The sequence below is a fragment of the Notolepis coatsorum genome (genome assembly GCF_963971535.1).
Source record: "Notolepis coatsorum genome assembly, contig: SCAFFOLD_1195, whole genome shotgun sequence".
Classification (NCBI taxonomy): domain Eukaryota; kingdom Metazoa; phylum Chordata; class Actinopteri; order Aulopiformes; family Paralepididae; genus Notolepis; species Notolepis coatsorum.
In genome coordinates, this window is record NW_028172403.1 from 47,109 (window position 1) to 63,239 (window position 16,131).

Sequence of the window (16,131 nt, forward strand, 5' to 3'; positions counted from 1 at the left end):
TGATATAGAGTGTCTGGTCAGTAACATGGGTCTCCCAGTCCCTCCTGCTCTGCAGTAAACAGCCATCACTGATATAGAGTGTCTGGTCAGTAACATGGGTCTCCCAGTCCCTCCTGCTCTGCAGTAAACAGCCATCACTGATATAGAGTGTCTGGTCAGTAACATGGGTCTCTCAGTCCCTCCTGCTCTGCAGTAAACAGCCATCACTGATATAGAGTGTCTGGTCAGTAACATGGGTCTCCCAGTCCCTCCTGCTCTGCAGTAAACAGCCATCACTGATATAGAGTGTCTGGTCAGTAACATGGGTCTCCCAGTCCCTCCTGCTCTGCAGTAAACAGTCATCACTGATATAGTGTCTGGTCAGTAACATGGGTCTCTCAGTCCCTCCACTCTGCAGTAAACAGCGATCACTGATATAGAGTGTCTGGTCAGTAACATGGGTCTCTCAGTCCCTCCACTCTGCAGTAAACAGCCTGATATAGTGTCTGGTCAGTAACATGGGTCTCTCAGTCCCTCCTGCTCTGCAGACCCATGTTACTGACCAAACACTCTATATCAGTGATGGCTGTCAGAAAAATCATATAGAGCTACTTAATACTTATTTAAAAAAAAAATACCACTTACAGCACCGTTAACTGTTATACCTATATATCTTTTTTACAGAATATTGTGTCTAAAACCACATAATCTTTGAATGTAAAACAAGATATTCTAGGGCAGCCCAACTTGCCGTCTGTTTGAAACAAGAGTTCGGTGGAGGTGGATTACATCCAAATGTTATATTTCATTTGAGCACTAAATGCTAAAAAGAAAGCCTCCATTGTAATATGTATGTATATATATAAAAATAAAAATAAGCAATTAGACACAGCACACAATACCGTTACATAAAATCCTTTTTTTGTATTAAAAGTCTTCAAACCAGACAGGTGAATGGTAGAGAGGGGTTTGTCCAAGGTGAAAAATACAATTGAGTCAAATGTCACATTATAGAAAGAAAAAGATAATCTAGACAACAACAAGAGACATGGCTTGCCATTCACTGAACCAAAAAGCCCAAGTGGTTTGAGCTCACTCCGTCACGCCCCGGTGGACCGGTACCACTTGACGAGAGAAGGCCTAATATCGACCCGAAATAGCGAGTTTAGGTCTACAGCTCGACTTCCCATCTGCAAGAGTTTTAAAAAGAAAAAAAAGGGAAGAGGCTCTTTTTTTTCATTAATAACCCAGGTGGTGAAAATAGAATGTTCTAGTGAAAACTGCGGGGAAAAGCAGTTGTATGATTGCCATGAAGACGCACACTCAGCAGGGGGAGGACCAGGGCTCATCATCATCATCATCCGTTGGCACACAGACAGACACGGTGTGTTTTTTATATGAAGGCACTCGACACGGGGGGTCCGTCCGCCCCCCCATGCAGCGACAAGAGTAACGCACTAAAAAGGTCCTTGTTTTTGTGCACAAGAGTGACACCGGGCAGCTAAGTGCAAGGTTCGTAATAAAAAAAATCCACTTTCACCAGACCGGTTATTAGGAGAATGACGATTAAAGTAAAATAAAATGTAATGGGCTTAATGTTTAACTCCCACCACAGTCCATGGCTTGAAAACACACTGTATGTTAGTATAGGTGGATCTATTGACCGTTCCTTCTGCAGTAGTCTCTTTGATCACAGTTGCTGTTTTTTTTTTTTTTTTTTAAAGATCGTTCCGATTTGGATTCCAGTGACCTACGTGAGAGGCTTGGCGGGCGGTTTGAGAAAGATGGCGGTGTTCTGATACAATGCAAACGAGAGAAAACTGTTTCCAATGTTTCGGTCTCTCAGTCAAGGAGCTCCACACACACACACACCAATTGACCAATCCCAGTTCTGCAAAGGGGAGTTGTCAAAATCCTCTTAACCAATAGAGAAGGACGCGCCCAGGAGACGTGTGTGAGTGACAGCACAACTCAACAACAATAATCCAAATGTATCACACGTCGTTTCTATAAACAAAAACAAGAAAGCAAGTGTCTCTCTTAGGTTTCACAATAAGACATTCCCATCGAGCCACATTTCCAGAGAAGTGTCATCATATACAAAGCTATAATAAAAATAAAAAACAAAAGGAAAAGAAAAAATCTTAAACATTCAAGTACTTTGTCATGTAAACACTTTCCAGGACTATTTACATAATCGATTGTTGTCGTTGATGATTTGTTTGTGTGTGCAATAAGACAACAGGGTGGGAAGAGAGTACTTGCAAAGCCTACTCGGCCCCCCCCACACATCGTCACGTGGGGGGGGTCATCAACAAGTTATCAAAAATATTGATTTACTTGTGACTTTTCAACGCTTTCTTTCTTTTTAGAGCAGAACACATGAACAACATTGATCACCGCCACCGGGGACGGTGGAATAGTTCATCCGTCGGACAGTCTCTGCGAAGAATAGTTCCCAAATATGAGGTACTTTGAAATACCCAGTAACTAGTAATAATCTATCACAAACTGATGTTCATGGATTTCCTAAATAGGCCGGGCGACCCACAAGAGTTATCAAAACAGAGGGCGTGATGCTTCACTTGTGACTTTCAACGCTTCTTTCTTTCTCTCTCTCTTAGAGCAGAACACAGGAACAACACTGATCACCGCCACCGGGGACGGTGGAATAGTTCATCTGTCGGACGATCTCTGCAAACAGTTCGTCGACCGACGCTTTGTTTTTGGCAGACGTCTCCATAAAGGGGCAGCTCCACTCCTGGGCCAGCGCCTTGCCCTCGCCCGCCGACACCTCGCGCTCGCCCTCCAGGTCCACCTTGTTCCCCACCAGGATCATGGGCACCCGCTCGCACCGCTTCACCCGGATGATCTGGTCCCGCATGGGCTTGATGTCCTGGAAGCTCTGCTGGTTCACCAGGCTGTAGACCAGGATGAAGCCCTGGCCGTTCTTGATGTACAGGTCTCGCATGGAGGCAAACTGCTCGGTGCCCGCCGTGTCCAGGATCTCCAGCACCGACGGGGACGAGTCCACCTGATTCATTGATTCAACATGTTATTAACAGATTGCAGAATGGGGTACAATACAGTACGGCTCAATACACACAATTGTTAAGGGGATGCAGACCGGAAGACTTTCGTCTTGTTTACATCAGGGTCCCCCATTTTCAATTCATCATATAACATACATGACATACAGATAGACAGTACTGCTACATCTATGACGTACCAGATCTACAAATATACAGTACTGTTTGTGATACAAGAAAAGTCTAAAAAAAAGAGAGTATTTTTTTGTTTACCTCGATCTCCTTCCGGTAGAAATCCTCTATCGTGGGGTCGTACTTCTCGATGAACGAGCCGGTCACAAACTGGACAGTCAACGCGGATTTACCGACCCCGCCGGATCCCAACACCACCACTTTGTACTCCCTCATGGCCGATTTGGAGCAAACAAACAAACAAACAGACCGACAGACCAGACGAGCTCCCTGTTCCCTGCGGCTCTGCAGATCTTCCTCCCCAGCTCCGTGTTCCCTGCGGCTCTGCAGATCTTCCTCCCCAGTCCCCACCCGCTGCTCGCGCCGCCGGGCCGCTCTCTCAGGTCGGAGGGGAGAGACCAGCCTTTCGACGAGGATAGTGTCTAATAATAACGCATAGTAATAATGCTCTTCTTCCTGGACATTATCAGCGTAATAAACGGTAGCACATTTTGATTCGCATGTATTATTATTGGCGTGCGTTGGATATTAATAAAGCGTGAGGATGATGATCACTTCTCCCTTCTTCTTGTGGGGCTCGAGCCGTTTCCTGCTGCTGCTGCCCACATTCTCAGCGCGTGACGAGGCGCCGCGCGTCACGAGCCTCGACAGGGTTAGTTCCGTTTTCTCTTAAAGGCGCAGTCACATAATACAGAGAGAGAGGAGCTTATCTCGAAGACACTCTGACGTCACGAGACCGCCGCCATCTTGGTATTGGGGAAACAAACGGATTTCTACTGATCAAATGTAATGCGTTGAGCTCCGTTTTTATGTGTTTATTACATGTTTTATCACATTCGTGTTCATTTCATAACCTATTCATATCATTTGTTTGGAAAATATTGAGACCAACGTGGCATTTCATTATTTCGAAAGCCTTTCTGGTGATTCTAAAAGTGCATGTCCCCCCCCCCCCAAGCCATACATGCACAGAGAGTTAAACAGACAGGAAGTTGACTTCGAGAATGTGACTGCCTATTATTTTTTCTCATTTTGATATTTGGATATATATATATATATAAAAACTGTAATTTTATTTTATTTTTCATTATTTGTTATATTATTTTTATTTTTATTAAATTATAATGTCAAATATTGTAAGGAAGGGGCAGGGCTTGATACGTTGTTTTACTTCTTCCTGTTCCTTCTCGAATGCGTTATTTTTTTTCGTAGCCGCATTTTGCGGAGACGCTCTCTGATTGGCCACTGACTGACGCTCTCTGATTGGCCACTGACATGTGCGCCCAATCGCGTGACGAGCTGTGTCTTTGCCCATTTCCGGGTCTAACAGCAGCAAACTACCTAACGCCTAGTTTATCACTGGTTAAGCTCAGGCGACTCTTTCGAAGTTGGTTAAGGTTAGAGTTTGGAATCAGGGCTGGTGTTCTATCGCCCTGCTCTAAGACAAACTCTAACCTTAACCAACTGCGAAAGAGTCGCCTGAGCTTAACCGGTGATAGAAACAGGCGTCACACGATTGGGCGCACATGTCACATGAAGTGGCCAATCAGAGAGCGTCTCCGCAAAATGTGGCTATGAAAAAAAATAACGCTTCTCGAATAGTATGGAAATAGTCTTGGACTATTTACCTTTTTGTTTTTTTTAAACTTGTTTTATGTTTCTACGTTCGAGACAAATAAAAATCAAATCAAATCAAATCAAACCCTAAAAATAAAACTCTAGTCTCTCGGCAATCAGATGATGACCATCTGTTCAGTCTGGTCTGGGGGGGTTGTCCTACTCAATATCAAAAACAACGCGTAGCCCCGGAAATGTATTTATTACACGTGAACAACAGTGATTCATTTAATCAGCTCCTTCCTCCTTCCATGCAAATTATTCCACCTCCAATGCAATGTGTGTCCACTGCTTGAATGTTGACCGACTAGTCGACACTGACCCACCGTTAGCATTTTTCTTTTTGGGGAAAATAGATCTGTGACCATCAACTATAGCCGACACAAGGAGACTATATAAACGAACCTACAGTTTGATTGATTGATTGAAAATGTTATTAACAGATTGCAGAATGGGTACAATACAGTACGGCTCAACACACACAATTGTTAAGGGGATGCAGACCAGAGAAAGACTTTCGTCTTGTTTACATCAGGGTCCCCCGTTTTCAATTCATAATGACATTTATGACACACATGACAGATAGACAGTAGCACTCAACACTCTCATGAACATTGTTACTCAGCTGATAGAGCTGTGCCCTTCCTTCCCCATGACGTGTCGTACAGAACTTGTAAATGTAAATGTAAATGTAAGGAGACAATAATGGGCTTATACATTTAAACCAGATAATCTCGGCGATCTGTAACCACACCATACAGGGAAGAAGCAACAATCCTGTATCTCCGTCACCGAGTGAGGATCCGGAGAGACAGGTTCTGGATGCCCCAGGGCGCCAACAGTGGGTTTTCATTAAGGTCAGCTATATCTCATGGGCCTAGAATTTGTGTTTCAGTTACACAACTCTTGACGCGTGTGACGGTGTCTATGATAGGTCTGGTCTACTTGTTTACATATGAATTAATTCATCCTCTCACGTACAAAATGCTCTTAAAATGAACAAGTTCTGAACTTTGGAACACTATAGCCCCTATTTCCTATTTTTTTTACCAAGGAGTCCTTTCTCCTTGCAGCTCTGGCTATAGTTAGCTGCACGAAATGAATGCAAAGTCAATGGGGCCACGCTTCGTTCTGTACACAAGCCCTGAAATAATGAGACTTGACAAGGGGCTCCACTGATTGACAATATCATTGAGTCAAAAACGATGAACTTACCCTTTAACCGCACCCAGGTGCTTCTGCAATAGAGCCACTTCCCAGAGTGACACTGTGATTCGTTTGGAGAACGAGGTGAAAACATTCATTGACTGGTTTGAAAATGGGGGGCACATGTTTCGTCAGGGGCCTCTGACCTTTGGCCTCCTCCTAGATACCTTTAACGGGACATTTCACCCCCCCCCCCCCCCCCCAAAATAACATGCTGATTTATTATGCCCCTCTCTCACACATTATCCCAAAACTGTAAGCAGTTCTGCACACACACTTGTTTAGTTTGACAGTCGAGAGGTAATTAGTTTGTGTGTGTGTGTCATCGGAGGACACTGAAGCCTTGGCTTGAGTTAATTACGGCTCAATGAAATTATGTAGAGTAGAAATAGCAGTAGGGATTGCAATGTACACAAGGACACACACCCAGCTCCCCCCCCCCCTCTGCCCCCACATACTCTGGACTACCCCCCCCCCCCCACAGACACACACCCAGCTCCCCCCCCCCCCCCTCTGCCCCCACAGACTCTGGACTACCCCCCCCCCCCCCCACAGACACACACACTGCCACTTTACTAACTCACTGCCACTTTACTAACTCACTGCCACTTTACTGCCATTATTTTAGTCTACATTATTTTAGCTTACTGCCATATTTATATTTACTATGTACCACTGCTGCTAGAAGATTTGCACTAAGTTCTCTTTTACCTCTATATTTATTTCACTCATTAATTTCATTTGAGCTACTGCTTATTTATTGCATATAGTCCGTAGTAGTCCATAGTAACATTCTGTGTTGTCGCAGTGAAAGGGTTAACCCTTTGGTAGTGTGGCAGTGAAAGGGTTAACCGTCTGTAGTAGTGTGGTAGTGAAAAGGTTAACCTTCCGTAGTGTGGTTGTGAAAGGGTTAACCCGCTGTCGTGTGCCAGTGGAAGGGTTAACCTTCTGTATTGTCATAGTGAAAGGGTTAACCTTAGGTGGTAGTGAAAGGGTTAGCCCGCTGTAGTGTGGCAGTAAAAGGGTTAACCTTTATTGTCGCAGTGCAAGGGTTAACCCTTTGGTAGTGTGGCAGTGCAAGGGTTCAAAGGTGTGCCATGTAAAATCTGAGCACGGAAAAAATTACAGCAACGGGCAGGTAGGAGGCCCACTTTTAAATAGACCACATGGTGAGAAAGGCAGACTGTCATTGGATGATTGAAACGGTGAGGTAAATAAGCCCCGCCTCTGGTAGAACTGTCATTAGTTTGGAATGAGGACGGTGTCGACTTAACCACATACAATGGGCCCCACCCTCTTTTCTTGATCCTCCAATCACAACTGTTGCTAGTTTGTTTGAGGGAAGCAACAGTTATGATTGTACACTCTTTTCTGGACTCTTTTTGTATCACAAACAGTACTGTATTTGTAAATCTGGTATGTCATAAATGTATAGATGTAGCAGTACTGTCTATCTGTATGTCATGTATGTCATATATGTCCTGATTAATTGAAAATGGGGGACCCTGATGTAAACAAGACGAAAGTCTTTCTCTGGTCTGCATCCCCTTAACAATTGTGTGTATTGAGCTGTACTGTATTGTACCAATTCTGCAATCTGTTAATAAAGTTTTCAATCAATCAATCAATCAATGATTGGAGGATCAAGATAGGTCAATTATATGAAATAGACCTGTTTGCCGTATACGTCAGACTCAGTGTGCGGCGCGCGCATCAAGGGGGCGAAAGGAATGTAACCCTGGTCAGAAGAACAACGGGGTAGGCAGACTACAATATATTTGCATTTGTTAGCCATGCTAGCCATCTAAACAATCAATCCATACCAAAGCTAGATATGTAAAAGGTGAAAGACTCACACTCACAGCCATGCTGATTTGGCTAAATAACATCCAGCCGTTTTATAGTTTGAAACTACTTTTAGTCAGGGGAGCGTCATGGTTTCTCCATAGAGCCCCCGTACAAAATACACTACGCGACCAAGGTACCCATGTACATGTCAAAATACTTCCCAAAGGTCAGTGAATACCACGACCACAACACCAGAGGGAGCTCCACAAATCATGTTAAACCCAGATTCGGCTCAAACAAGGGACTAAACACGTTTTGCAATTATGCCACATCAATGTGGAACGCCCTACCCAAAGCTGTAAAGGAATGTGAATCACTACCCACTTTCAAAAACACTCAAAGAACACCTACGGGAGACTGCAATTCGAAACTGGCCCCTACAAATGTCCTAACCCAGTTGTACAGTAAATTACCAAGTATGCTTTGTCAGTATTCCAATGTACAGTGTACAGTGTCGTCCCCCCTACCCAAACCCCCCCCCCCCCCCCCCACCTCCAATGTACAGCCCCCACCCACCCAACCTCCTCCAATGTACAGTTTCTACGTCAAATGTATATACACTCTTTTTCTGGACACTTTTTGTATCACAAACAGTACTGTATTTGCAAATCTGATATGTCATAAATATATAGATGTAGCAGTACTGTCTATCTGTATGTCATATATGTTATGATGAATTGAAAATGGGGGACCCTGATGTAAACAAGACGAAAGTCTTTCTCTGGTCTGCATCCCCTTAACAATTGTATGTATTGAGCTGTACTGTACTGTACCCATTCTGCAATCTGTTAATAAACTTTTCAATCAATCAATCAATCAGTCGCAAGTAGGGGGCAACTTAGTCACGTGACTCAAGTTGGTGTTGCTGATTGGCTCGAACACGGTTTGTATACAGCGCACAGGTCTATAAGCACAAGGTTCAGCGTGTGCCCCCCCCCCCCCCCACACACACACACACACATACAAATATAGACACCACAGATGTGTTGCATGAGCAAATAAATTTTTGTTTTATTCTTTTTTTTATTTATTCATACAGCAAGAGTCAATTATGGCAACAATAAAATGTGCATAAACAAATCTGATGACAGAATAGTACATTATTGTGTACAACTTATTATTGTGTGTGGCAACTATTAGCAAATATGTCATTATGCAAGTGGCGGTTGCACTTACAAGTTAAAAAGCGGTCAAAGCGTGTGTATATAGCGTGCGCGCCCAGCGGGGAAGAAGAGAACACCTTGAACATCTGGCCAAGAAGCAGGCGGCCTCCACGGAGAAAATGGTGCTTTTTGGTTCCATAGCAACTATACAACGGCGAACCTCCAAGTCAGAAATATGTTGACCTCGACTGACGTCGTTTTACATTCATTTCAAAGACTAATTGGCCTATAGTATGTATTTGGTGTGGTGGGTGAGCCTTCACCCGCTGAGCGCACAGCTATGATAGCAAGAACAATATCCTGTGTGAGCCAACGTTGACGGTAATTGACCCATCTCAAAGCCCCGCCCCCTCTCTTTTCTTGATCCTCCAATCGGGGAGCCAGAAAAGAGCGCAGGGTTTTGAGGTATATAGGTCCATTATATGGCTATGACGAGAGAGAAAACCTCTGGGCTGGGTGGGCGGGTGCTAATATATCATTATTCTTTAAATATCACGGTTTTCCTGGAAAATATTCGATGGCGTGTGAGAGTAAGATGACTTGTTTGTGTCTACGTATTATTTCTCTCCATTGTGGATGTTATATATCTACCGTATGCATCGTTTAAAATGTGACTGTGTATTTTGCGTTGTATTTTGTAATCCGAATGCATTAACTTTCCTTACCTTATCATTCATATCGTTAGTTTCTCTTTTTTTTTTTTAGTTTTGTTCTTTATCATGCAGTCAAATCAAACTATATTAGAATACAAATTCTGATAGTTTAATGTATTAATTGTACCATGGGAGCAGCGATGATAACTGCATGACCAAGTTCAATAACTGATATATGGACAGGAATTGATCTCAAGCCCTGCCCTCTTTTCCACTGATCCTTGATCACAGCTGTGATCGGAGGATCAAGAAAAGAGGGTGGGGCTTAAGACAGGTCGTTTGATATGTCATCCTACAAGAGGGGGCGGGAGTGACTGTGGCATGGGGGACATTCTACTCCCCCGACAACATTCCCTGGCAATACTAGTAACTGACAAAAATAAGCCAAAAAGCGCATAGCTCTTCTTTTTCTTCTTCTTTATATTCTTCTTCTGAATGCATTGGCCAAGAAACTAGTGCCCTTCTCTTTTTTTGCAAGCAAATGTTTTTTTTCAGCTGGTCTTCTAATTTTAAGAATTTAAATTAATCTAACAAAATTCCTTATAATTATAGATCTTTTTTTCTTTTATTCAAAATAATATCTCAATATGATACATGTTTTTTTTTTCTCTGTTCATTTGACTATATACAGAAGTGCAAAAAGTCAACCTTCGTCCCTTAGGTTTGAGCTCGTCATCACCTGCAGCATAACTGACACCCACCGACTCTTTCACACCTAGTCTCACTATATATACGTATCCACCCGTCCGGCGTCCAAACACCCGTCAATCTCACTGTTCGTTTTGGCCTGACATTCAGGGCAAACTTAAGAAATATTAAAACAATAGTACATATCTTTTTTTCTTTTCTTTTTTTTTCTTCTTTTTCTTAAATGGATACAGTAGAAAATAATTTTTACTCTAAAACATGGGCAATCTATATTTCAATACAATATATTTTCAAACATGGATCTCGACGTGTCACAAGGAAAATCTTTTTTTTTTAAGTTGGTTAATACATTAGTTGTTGTTTTGTTTTTCTCGTCGTCGCTGCTGCCGTCGCGACGGCTAACCGACCGATCTCGTTCCTTGTTATGAAAAGTCTCCCGACACATCCAGCTATAATGAATGACGTGAATATTTAAAACTGACTCGACACATCCTCATTTATAATATGTTTTGAAAAAAAAAGTTATGAATGTCATACTACCTCAAAATCTACAACGGCTATATCAATGTAGTCAAGTAATATAATATAGTAAGGCAAAAAAAAACATCTACAACTACATACCTCAAATAGAATCTAATCCTTAAGTAGTACATAACACATAGGTTCAATGAAAGTTAAGAGAGTAATTGTTACTTTTACAAGGAGAGAAAGAGAGAGAGAGATAGAGAGAGAGAAAACAAACGATATAAGCTGTATGTGTAAGAACTATAAAAGATCATTGGTGTTCATTGCCTGCATCGTGGTGATTGAAGGTACATTTGATTGGGGGTGGGACCCATGGTTGTAATCTAAGGCTTTATCAGGTAAATTACAATCGGTTAAAGACACATTACACACACCTCTGCCAAAACGGGCAAGGGAACTGATAATATAGAATGATAATGTGAGCGATAAACCTGTTTCTCCAATTGTACTGAACCTCTAACGTCATACTTTAGTAAAAACCCTTCATGAAGAAGATTGATGAAAAACTGTGCTTTGGTTTCCATATTCAAATCAACGAGGTGAATGAGGACCTTTTAGGTCTTTTGTTGAGAAATACAAAGTTCAAACCGATGATGTGTTGCATTTCCCCTCAAAAGCTCAAGTGTGTATGCAGATGGTTTGTGAAATTAGAGTGGGGTTGATTAGACAAAAACAATCATTCAAGTGCAAATGTGGTTTAAATGACCGAATCTTTTTCTTCTTCTTCTTTTCTCTTTTTTCTTACACCAACCAACACACGTTTCAAACAGTGCTTCTTACATCAGAGTCCCTTCACCTTTAAAAGGCAGGGCGAGGAAACGTGAAGCTGCTGAGACGTCGTCTAAGTTTCCCCCACCAAGGATTTCTTCCAACGCAACGCGCGCAGAACGCTCCTCTCGCGTCGTGGCATGTAGCCCGCCTTCTAGCCGCTATACCCTCCTGTCTTTGGCAAAACCGTACTACTAGGCCCCCCCCCCCTTAGCGTATTGCGGTGAACACCGACCACTCATATTCGTGCGGGAACCCGAGGTGAAACATACCGTGTATGTAAGGTGTATGTATCGAGCGACAAAAAAAAAGTCTCAGATGATGGAAAACGCTGATGTAAGGACTGCCACGTCGCCGGGGGGTGTCGCTAGCTAAGCCGTGCTAACAACGAGGAGCGGCGACCGACCGTATTCTTCACGCGGCGGCCATTTTGTTCTTATGCTTTGTTCTCATGGATTCCCACAACCTGAGCATCATGTTAAAAAAAAATAGCAAAATGGCCGCCGTGTGGAAATGGGACAGCGGCTAGACGGCATCCGGCGTCACAGTCGGTCGGTTACGAGCCGGCGCTCTTTGCGCGCGTTGCACCGCGGCCTCCTGGGAGAAACCTAGACGAGGTCACAGCAGCTTCACACGAAATGGCCGCCATCGGAGCGACATTGCCACACACATCGCCAGGCTTTAGAGTCGATGGACCGAGCGGCTAACCTCGACCCTCAACCGATAAATACAAACACGTATCCTCTGCGAAAAGAAGCAACCAAAAAAAAAGTGAGAAAAACCAGAAAGGCAACTCCGTTTTTTCATCTCTTTTTTTTTCTTCTTTTTTTTAAAGAAATCAAACACCAAAAGTTCTGGGAAGAGAACCTCCCTGTTTCTACGACTAATTAATGAAAGAAATGGCACAACGTAAAAAAAAATAAAAGATAAAATAAAAGAAGGGAGGGGGGGAGGGAAAAACACACTCACGATAGAGAAGATTCTGCGAAAGAAATAATAATAATAATAATAAAAAAAAGAACACATACCTTCAGTAAACTAATAACACTGTTTGTTGAGATAACACTCTGGTTTTTTGGCTGTATGGCCTAAACAGGCAGGGACACGGTGAGACAAGCAAGCCTGGCTGTGCTTTCAAGGTATGTTGGTTTTACCCAGAACATTCATATGTCCAATAACCCTCATTTCAACATCTAGTTTCACTAGTCGCCAATAGAAACACAATACTGTACACGCGCTAAAAGCATTTCGCCAAATAAGATAACCTTTTTTTTCTCTCCTTTTAAATATTGTTGTGCCTTTTTTTTTTTTTTTAAGATTTCAATTAAAATTCAAGGTGCATGTTTTTGCATTGTCTTTTTGTTTGTTTGTAAAACCACAAAATTATGGCTGTCAATAAAAAAAAAGAAAAAAAAGAAGCAGAACAAATAAAAACAAAAACAAAAACGCTCTTGGTCTACAAACGTACCAGCACTGTATGTTAGGATGGAAACCAACGGTCTCGATCTTCTTGTGTGCAGCAGTATTAAGGATGATTATATGAATTTTGATATCCCCCCGTAGAGGAGAAACAAGACAGACCCCCGGCACTGAGAGACCCGCTTCTTCTCGCTGGCTGGACGTTGACTGTGACAAGGAGGAGGAGGAGGAGGAGGAGGAGGAGGAGGAGGGTGGTGGTGATTCTGGCTCATCTTGACGTTGAGATGTGGGGTGAATGGCACAGACCCTTGGCGTCACGCACACCTGGGTGGTGTTTTTTTTTTTTTTTTTTTTTTTTTAACGTGCGCGACGAGCCCACCGCTGTGCGTGGAGACTCTCCCGTCCCACCGCTCGACATTCTGAAACGTTATGTACATAAAGGCTGAACTCTTTTTTTTCTGTGTTCGGCGTGGACGGTGTCCAGCACACATTCATCTGATCTGCAACGACAAGGAGAACCAGGTTCAGGTCCAGGTGACTTTATTCACCGTGATATTGTATAACACAAATGGAACGTGGTTCGACATTTCCGTGCATGATTTCTTTTCACAAATAAGAATAACATAATAATAAATAGTAATAAAGTGCAAAAACAGGACAGAACAGTGAGACAACGATTAGACAATAAAGTGCAGTGGTTGGGGACATGGATACAGCACAAAGTTCAAGTCCAAAATGATCACCAGATGATGACGTTACTCGTATGTTAGTGTTTATTGTAACCATATTTATTGTAACGTATAATAGAACTACAGAAGGTTAACCTTTCACTACCACACTACAGAAGGTTAACCTTTCACTACCACACTACAGAAGGTTAACCCTTTCACTACCACACTACAGAAGGTTAACCTTTCACTACCACACTACAGAAGGTTAACCTTTCACTACCACACTACAGAAGGTTAACCTTTCACTACCACACTACAGGTTAACCTTTCACTACCACACTACACAAGGTTAACCTTTCACTACCACACTACAGAAGGTTAACCCTTTCACTACCACACTACAGAAGGTTAACCCTTTCACTACCACACTACAGACGGTTAACCTTTCACTACCACACTACAGAAGGTTAACCTTTCACTACCACACTACAGACGGTTAACCCTTTCACTACCACACTACAGAAGGTTAACCTTTCACTACCACACTACAGAAGGTTAACCCTTTACTATTATCTGAAATAAAAAAGAATGTAAATAAAAAAAACTCTCACCCTAACTAACCTTACTGTCATGCACTTGTCCTAATAAACTAACCTACACTGTAGCACTCAACACTTTGATGAACATTGTTACTCAGCTGATAGAGCTGTGACTTGATGACTTGTCGTACAGAACTTGTAAGTCGCTTTGGATAAAAGCGTTCAGCTAAATGACTAAATGTAAATGTAAATGTACTATCACACTACACTATCTATCACACTTTAACCCTTTCACTATCACACTACAGACGGTTAAACCCTTTACTATCACACTACAGACGGTCTGTAGTGTGATAGTAAAGGGTTAATGCACTGTTCAGTTGCTATCGCTATTAGCTCTATCTTTAATTTTTCAAAATGTACAGTTGCTATTGCATGCACTCATCTGTGTTTCACCACACACATGAGTGCATGCTTACCAACTGTCCGTCTGCAACACTACTATCACCAACATCTAAGAAGGGAGATCCCCCCTTGAACGGCCCTTCTAAGGTTTCTCTCCTCCACACTGCCTGTGGAGCTTTTTTCCCTATTGTTAGGTTTTAGTGAGTTTTTTCCTTACCTTCGCGTGGGGTATGTCTGGGAGTGCTTGCATTCTTTCATTTATTTGCATTCATCTAAAAAATGTTTGGACCCTATGGTGTTCTTGTTCTGTTCTTGACTTATTGTTATGTTGTCTTCTTGACCTGTTTAAAGAAGATCTGTACGGCCCATGGGGACATTAACGTGTGTTGTCGGGCCCTATAAATAAATTTGATTTGATTTGATTTGATTTTAACCTTCTGTAGTGTGGTAGTGAAAGGGTTAAAGAATCAAGCACGTGTAATATTGTGGAAGGAGGCTGTCTGAATCTTCAGCTTATAATAGGGTTTGATTCACACACAGCGTGACTCATGACTGGACTCGTCAATAGATAAAAACACATTACGGACATGAACGACGTGTAATAATGACTGGAGAGGAATAAAAAGAGATTGAAATGGGAACTCACTGTTCTCAACAGGAACTACATTTGAGTCAAGTACGTGTGACTACTCAGATGATCTGCAGATATTATTGGAATCTGTGGGGGGGGGGGGGGGGGTCGGGGGGGGGGGGGGGGGTGGGGGGGGCAAAAGACAGAACAGAAGAGATCAAATGAAAAATCTTGAAAAACCTCAAAGACATTTTAATTGGACGAAAAAAACATCTAATACACCAATCGATACGTCTTAATTTAAAGGTTAACCCTTTCACTGTGACAATACAGAAGGTTAGCCCTTTACTATCACACAACCGACCATCAACACCATCGGTTGTGTGATAGTAAAGGGCTAACCTTCTGTCGTGTGGCAGTGAAAGGGTTTTAACTAGGGATGTCCGATATTATCGGCCTACCGATATTATCGGCAGATATCGGCATTAAAATGTGATATCGGAAAATATCGGTATCGGTTTAAAAAAAAAAATCTTACATTTCTAGAACCTTTATTTTACCCAGGCAAGCAAGTAAGAACAAATTCTGATTTTATTTATTGTCAAAAGTATGCATAATGTTGTGTTAATTCCACAACAAGAGATATGTAATGTTAATTACCTGAAATTATTAAATTTTTGGGGGGGGGGGGGGGGGGGGGAACCCTGCATATATCGGTATCGGTTGATATCGGTTGATATCGGTATCGGAAATTAAGAGTTGGACAATATCGGTATATCGGTATCGGTAAAAAAGCCAACATCGAGCATCCCTAGTTTATTAACCACACTTAACCACATCATCTTAACCACATCTTAACCACATCATCTTAACCACATCTTAAGAGCTGAAAGGGATG

At 42.4% G+C, this 16,131-nt stretch overlaps 1 protein-coding gene and 1 long non-coding RNA gene across 2 annotated transcripts; both read right to left on the minus strand.

The window, feature by feature from the left end:
• Positions 1-1,657: 1,657 nt before the first annotated feature.
• Positions 1,658-3,793, minus strand: LOC311248061 (ras-related protein Rap-2a). The gene is made up of 2 exons (XM_084339019.1): positions 3,282-3,793; positions 1,658-3,013 (listed from the first exon to the last, which is right to left on the minus strand). The coding sequence occupies exons 1-2, from the start codon at positions 3,414-3,416 to the stop codon at positions 2,600-2,602; spliced, it is 549 nt and encodes a 182-aa protein (XP_084195145.1). The 5' UTR covers positions 3,417-3,793; the 3' UTR covers positions 1,658-2,599.
• A 5,064-nt stretch (positions 3,794-8,857) lies between these two features.
• On the minus strand, positions 8,858-15,382 carry LOC311248060. Its single transcript, XR_014620906.1, has 2 exons — positions 15,309-15,382; positions 8,858-13,547 (listed from the first exon to the last, which is right to left on the minus strand). It is a non-coding gene; the product is annotated as an uncharacterized lncRNA (long non-coding RNA).
• Positions 15,383-16,131: the final 749 nt, after the last annotated feature.

What these genes read in the sequence shown, in the direction of transcription:
- LOC311248061 (XM_084339019.1), bottom strand. Translation starts at nt 3,416, where the DNA reads ATGAGGGAGTACAAAGTGGTGGTGTTGGGATCCGGCGGGGTCGGTAAA. An exon ending in TCTACCGGAAGGAGATCGAG is followed by an intron (nt 3,014 to 3,281) that starts GTAAACAAAAAA and finishes TCAATGAATCAG; the next exon opens with GTGGACTCGTCCCCGTCGGT.